We start from the raw sequence: 6,974 nt of genomic DNA, 5'->3' as shown, positions 1-6,974 counted from the left end.
TAAAACACAGCACTAAGACAACAGCAGGTCAGTTCGGTTTAACTGATCATTGTTATTGTTATTACTATTATTGTTATTGTTATTATTGTCATTATTATTGTTATTATTGTTGTTCTCACTCATTCATCTTCTACCGCTTATCTGAACTACCTCAGGTCACGGGGAGCCTGTGCCTATCTCAGGCGTCATCGGGCATCAAGGCAGGATACACCCTGGACGGAGTGCCAACCCATCACAGGGCACACACACACACACTCATTCACTCACGCAATCACACACTACGGACAATTTTCCAGAGATGCCAGTCAACCTACCATGCATGTCTTTGGACCGGGGGAGGAAACCGGAGTACCCGGAGGAAACCCCCGAGGCACGGGGAGAACATGCAAACTCCACACACACAAGGTGGAGGTGAACGTGCTAACCACTAAGACACCGTGCCACCCTATTATTGTTCTTCTTATTCTTATTATTGATATTATTGTTGTTGTTGTTGTTGTTATTATTATTATTATTATTATCAGACCATGACCTGTGCAGTTAAATCAGCTGTACAAGTGCAAGTAAAAACCCAAAATATCAGTTGTTTATAATGGTATAGAGGAAGCCGTGACTTTCTCCTGGGGTGAATGAATGGAGCTGATCTGGTGCCCTGACCTGGTGTAATGGTGCCGTCACCCAATTAACACCATGACGTCACTTCATTTACAAACCCATCACAGTGTTAATAATGTTATTAATGTTAATAACGTTAACAAACCTGCCCGTGATATAGCGGTTTGTTACGCATCCCGTTTGTCCCCTTGTCTCTCTCACACACACCTTTTGTTCATACACACTGTAGGATGTCGTTAGCATGTTAGCATGCTGCAGTCTCTTACCTGGTAGTTTGAGCGCACGTGACAGAGCCGTTGCCATCGCCAATGACAGTAAACACAATAACGGTCCTGCACGCGCGTCCGCGTGCTCACTACGATCTGTGCTCTCACTATGATCTGTGTGCTCACTATGATCCGAAATGGAGCTAAATCTAGAGGGGCAGGATCACAAAGGCGCAATGCATTCTGGGGAATGTTGTGTCTCCCGTTATTATACACTGCAATGTACCTCAAAAACCACCTTAATAAAACTTTACTATAAAACAACCAACAACAATAAACAGTTATCTACACGTGTAATATGTAAAAATAAACACGTGAGTAAACATGAGGACACGAGGATCACCACCAGTATCCTATTTACTCATCAGTTTAAGGCATAAGGACACGTTAGAGATCACTAACACCGACACACACCAGGGTCCTGGCACCACGGATACGGTGTAGACACGCCCACTGCCCGTGACCACGCCCCATATGCAGATGGGGGTATGTCCTGTGTAGACACGCCCGCTGCCCGTGACCACGCCCCATATGCAGATTATCAGCATTGTGCAGACTCTCTATTTCACTAGGACACAAACTTGTGATGTAATCAACCTAAAACTATTCAGGGGAAGTTCAGAAGTGTTCAGAACTAAAAAAACTACCGCTCATTAGTCAGTACTAATAATAGTGTTGTTTTATTTTAGTCACATACACAAACATACACAGTAGTGTTATGTGTTGTACGAGTGAAAAGAACAAAAAAACACTCATTTTTATTTCTTTTAATCGTATTTCTGTGTCTTCGTACTATTTTAGGTTCATTACTTTTTATTATATATATTATATATATATCTCAGGTGTTCAGTGCTCCCAGCTCCATATATATATAAAATGTGCACCACAAAAACAATAATATTAGTGATAAATACTCCATAACACAAGCACATTTTATTTTAAATGCATTTCAGTTCTGTTTAAACATCTTATATTGTGTATCTCATAGTTATGTGGATCTCATATCACTATAGGGGGTATTGGGGCAGATCCCAGATCAGTATTAATCTATTTTTCTACAGTATTAGGGCAGATCCCAGATCAGTATTGATCTATTTTTCCACAGTATGACGTGTATTGGGGCAGATCCTGGCTCAGTATTGATCTATTTTTCCACAGTATGGGGTGCATTGGGGCAGATCCTAGCTCCACGAGGCATCTCATGAAGTAGATGAGTCACCTCAGCAGACAGACCTGTACCCCTGCAAAAATTCTTCTCGCGAATGTGCACAAGGACGCGGGCGTCACCCCGCATCGTTATTTTCCTTACTCATCAGTTTAAGGCATGACGAGATCCTGTGTTAGTGATGAGAGTCAGTGTATAGAACACACTGCACACTCAGGGTGAACATCACACTGTAACTCTTTACACACTCATTCAACACAATGTCCATGGATATTAATGATGTGGATCTCATAGTGATGTGGATAATATAATTATGTGGATCTCAGGGTGATGTGGAGCTCATATCACTATAGGGGGGGTATTGGGGCAGATCGCAGCTTAGTATTGATCTATTTTTCCACAGTATAGGGGTGTACTGGGGCAGATTCTAGCTCAATATTGATCTATTTTTCCACAAAATAGGAGTGCATTGGGGCAGATGCTAGCTCAGTATTAATCTATTTTTCCACAGGATAGATTTTTCTATTGAGGTAGATCTCAGCTCAATATTGATCTATTTTTGCTAGCATTGGGGCAGATCCTAGCTCAGTATTAATCTACTATTCTACAGTATAGAAGAATATTGATCTATTTTTCCACGAAGGATTGGTATTGGGGCAGATCCTGGCTCAGTATTAATCTACTTTTCCACAGTATTAGGGCAGATCCCAGATCAGTATTGATCTATTTTTCCACAGTATGAGGTGTATTGGGGCAGATCCTGGCTCAGTATTGATCTATTTTTCCACAGTATGAGGTATATTGGGGCAGATCCTGGCTCAGTATTAATCTATTTTTCCACAGCATGGGGTGTATTGGGGCAGATCCTAGCTCCACGAAGCATCTCATGAAGTAGATGAGTCACCTCAGCAGACAGACCTGTACCCCTGCAAAAATTCTTCTCGCGAATGTACACAAGGACGCGGGCGTCACCCCGCATCATTATTTTCCTTACTCATCAGTTTAAGGCATGACGAGATCCTGTGTTAGTGATGAGAGTCAGTGTATAGAACACACTGCACACTCAGGGTGAACATCACACTGTAACTCTTTACACACTCATTCAACACAATGTCCATGGATATTAATGATGTGGATCTCATAGTGATGTGGATAATATAATTATGTGGATCTCAGGGTGATGTGGAGCTCATATCACTATAGGGGGGGGTATTGGGGGTATAGTGATGCAGAGCAGCTGCATCACTGTCTGGTTCGGGAACTGCACCATCTCAGAACGCAAGACCCTGCAGCGGATTGTGAGGACAGCGGAGAAGATCATTGGGGTCTCTCTTCCCTCTATCACAGACACTTACACCACACGCTGCATCCGCAAAGCCAACAGCATTGTGGATGACCCCACACACCCCTCACACACACTCTTCACCCTCCTGCCATCTGGAAAAAGGTACCGAAGCATTCGGGCCCTCACGACCAGACTGTGTAACAGTTTCTTCCCACAAGCCATCAGACTTCTCAACAACTGAAATGTACTGTACTGAGCACAACATACACACACATCATCTGTATGGACTGCATAGACCCTCACAAAACACACACACTGACACAACATACTGTTTACATGCTGCTTACAATCCAGCAAACTGTTTACATGCTGTTTTGCACACCTTGTCTGCTGTTTTTTGCACAAACTGTCCCAACATTTCAGCCGTTTTTGCACATACTGTACAATATCTCAGCCATTTCGCACATACTATATTAACACATACAGTATTAACACTGGTCGGTCGGCGCTGTTTCTGTGACTGTTTACTATTTATTGTCTTTTGTGTACTGCATTTTTTGTACTTTTTGTATTGTCTTGTAACTTGTGTCTGCACTGTCATTGTCCTGCACTGTCTTGTCCTGCACTGTCTGGTCCTGCACTGTCTTTAGTCCTGCACTGTCTTTTGTCCTGCACTGTCTTGTCTGTCTTGTTTGTCTTGTCCTGCACTGTTTGCACCAGGTTGCACAGTTGCACTTTATGTGGCTAAGACTGCTTACAAGTCTTTAGCCCTGTCTTTGTTTCTATGTAGCACCTTGATCCTGGAGAAACGTTGTCTCATTTCACTGTGTACTGCAACAGCTATATATGGTTGAAATGACAATAAAAGCTTCTTGACTTCTTGACTTGACTTGACTTGATTGGGGCAGATCGCAGCTTAGTATTGATCTATTTTTCCACAGTATAGGGGTGTACTGGGGCAGATTCTAGCTCAATATTGATCTATTTTTCCACAAAATAGGAGTGCATTGGGGCAGATGCTAGCTCAGTATTAATCTATTTTTCCACAGGATAGATTTTTCTATTGAGGTAGATCTCAGCTCAATATTGATCTATTTTTGCTAGCATTGGGGCAGATCCTAGCTCAGTATTAATCTACTATTCTACAGTATAGAAGAATATTGATCTATTTTTCCACGAAGGATTGGTATTGGGGCAGATCCTGGCTCAGTATTAATCTATTCTTCCACAGTATTAGGGCAGATCCCAGATCAGTATTGATCTATTTTTCAACAGTATGAGGTGTATTGGGGCAGATCCTGGCTCAGTATTAATCTACTTTTCCACAGTATTAGGGCAGATACTGGCTCAGTATTAATCTACTTTTCCACAGTATGAGGTATATTGGGGCAGATCCTGGCTCAGTATTGATCTATTTTTCCACAGTATGAGGTATATTGGGGCAGATCCTGGCTCAGTATTGATCTATTTTTCCACAGTATGGGGTGTATTGGGGCAGATCCTAGCTCCACGAGGCATCTCATGAAGTAGATGAGTCACCTCAGCAGACAGACCTGTACCCCTGCAAAAATTCTTCTCGCGAATGTACACGAGGACGCGGGCGTCACCCCGCATCGTTATTTTCCTTACTCATCAGTTTAAGGCATGACGAGATCCTGTGTTAGTGATGAGAGTCAGTGTATAGAACACACTGCACACTCAGGGTGAACATCACACTGTAACTCTTTACACACTCATTCAACACAATATACACACACACTCACTCTATAATACACCACAAACACAACAACACAACACACGCACTTTAAAATCCACTCACAAATGTTAGATATAGAAAGAATCTTTATATTCATGACGTTCAGACGGCGGTGCATTGTGGGATGTAACGTGACGTCACTGTAATACCGTGTTCTGATTGGCCAGGAACTCCGACGGGTTTATTTATTTTGATTTCACACGTAAACAAACATTAATCCTTATTATAAGCGCTAATTCACATTTGTTTGTATTAACCAGCTTTTATATCATATAAAAAGTTATATTATTAATGATCTTTAATGATCATTCAACTGGCGGCAGTTCAATAAGGAAATAAAACAGGAAACGGAGCTGACATTTCAGCTGAATGTGGCTATTTTTATACAAGTTTATAAGTTATATACTTATATAAGTTATAAGTTTAAAATCATTAATTTCGTGTTATAGTAAACATTTTGCTTTAACGGCGTTTAAACAGCTTTAAAAAGCAACGCATTGTTTTTTCTTCGTCTTTGTTGATTTCCTGCTCCTCTGCGCCACCTGCAGGACTGGAGGATGGAGCAGCAACACATTTACACCTGTTGTTGTACTCAGTGTCTGTTGGGTATCATGTGAAATCTTTATAACAAATGTTCCAATCATCACAGACACAAAGAGCAGAGTAAAGAGTTGAAGTGATAAAACCAGATTGTTCTTATAGTTTATCATCATCACTCATATTAACAGTATTAACAGTGATCAGTTTGTACATACAGGGAGTGCAGAATTATTAGGCAAATGAGTATTTTGACCACATCATCCTCTTTATGCATGTTGTCTTACTCCAAGCTGTATAGGCTCGAAAGCCTACAACCAATTAAGCATATTAGGTGATGTGCATCTCTGTAATGAGAAGGGGTGTGGTCTAATGACATCTACACCCTATATCAGGTGTGCATAATTATTAGGCAACTTCCTTTCCTTTGGCAAAATGGGTCAAAAGAAGGACTTGACAGGCTCCGAAAAGTCAAAAATAGTGAGATATCTTGCAGAGGGATGCAGCACTCTTAAAATTGCCAAGCTTCTGAAGCGTGATCATCGAACAATCAAGCGTTTCATTCAAAATAGTCAACAGGGTCGCAAGAAGCGTGTGGAAAAACCAAGGCGCAAAATAACTGCCCATGAACTGAGAAAAGTCAAGCGTGCAGCTGCCAAGATGCCACTTGCCACCAGTTTTGCCATATTTCAGAGCTGCAACATCACTGGAGTGCCCAAAAGCACAAGGTGTGCAATACTCAGAGACATGGCCAAGGTAAGAAAGGCTGAAAAACGACCACCACTGAACAAGACACACAAGCTGAAACGTCAAGACTGGGCCAAGAAATATCTGAAGACTGATTTTTCTAAGGTTTTATGGACTGATGAAATGAGAGTGAGTCTTGATGGGCCAGATGGATGGGCTCGTGGCTGGATCGGTAAAGGGCAGAGAGCTCCAGTCCGACTGAGACGCCAGCAAGGTGGAGGTGGAGTACTGGTTTGGGCTGGTATCATCAAAGATGAGCTTGTGGGGCCTTTTCGGGTTGAGGATGGGGTCAAGCTCAACTCCCAGTCCTACTGCCAGTTTCTGGAAGACACCTTCTTCAAGCAGTGGTACAGGAAGAAGTCTGCATCCTTCAAGAAAAACATGATTTTCATGCAGGACAATGCTCCATCACACGCGTCCAAGTACTCCACAGCGTGGCTGGCAAGAAAGGGTCTAAAAGAAGAAAAACTAATGACATGGCCTCCTTGTTCACCTGATCTGAACCCCATAGAGAACCTGTGGTCCATCATCAAATGTGAGATTTACAAGGAGGGAAAACAGTACACCTCTCTGAAGAGTGTCTGGGAGGCTGTGGTTGCTGCT

The 6,974-nt window shown here is 42.2% G+C and overlaps 1 protein-coding gene and 3 non-coding genes across 4 annotated transcripts in view; all 4 read right to left on the bottom strand.

The window, feature by feature from the left end:
• The window catches only part of fam234b (family with sequence similarity 234 member B), an 11,000-nt gene extending 9,790 nt beyond the window's left edge, over window positions 1-1,210 (bottom strand). The window contains exon 1 of the mRNA XM_060865204.1: window positions 882-1,210. Within this exon, the coding sequence (XP_060721187.1) occupies window positions 882-918 (37 nt within the window). The 5' untranslated portion in view covers window positions 919-1,210. The remainder of the gene's footprint in view (window positions 1-881) is intronic.
• Window positions 1,211-2,052: 842 nt separating this feature from the next.
• LOC132843707 (U12 minor spliceosomal RNA) lies at window positions 2,053-2,207 on the bottom strand. The gene has a single exon (XR_009648236.1). It is a non-coding gene; the product is annotated as a U12 minor spliceosomal RNA (small nuclear RNA).
• A 695-nt stretch (window positions 2,208-2,902) lies between these two features.
• On the bottom strand, window positions 2,903-3,057 carry LOC132843708 (U12 minor spliceosomal RNA). Its single transcript, XR_009648237.1, has one exon. It is a non-coding gene; the product is annotated as a U12 minor spliceosomal RNA (small nuclear RNA).
• A 1,765-nt stretch (window positions 3,058-4,822) lies between these two features.
• On the bottom strand, window positions 4,823-4,977 carry LOC132843706 (U12 minor spliceosomal RNA). The gene has a single exon (XR_009648235.1). It is a non-coding gene; the product is annotated as a U12 minor spliceosomal RNA (small nuclear RNA).
• Between the last annotated feature and the right edge of the window lie 1,997 nt (window positions 4,978-6,974).

This window comes from Tachysurus vachellii, chromosome 3, assembly GCF_030014155.1.
Source record: "Tachysurus vachellii isolate PV-2020 chromosome 3, HZAU_Pvac_v1, whole genome shotgun sequence".
Taxonomy (NCBI): Eukaryota; Metazoa; Chordata; class Actinopteri; order Siluriformes; family Bagridae; genus Tachysurus; species Tachysurus vachellii.
Note: the sequence above shows the minus strand (reverse complement) of the source record. Positions and strands in the feature narration are given on the sequence as shown.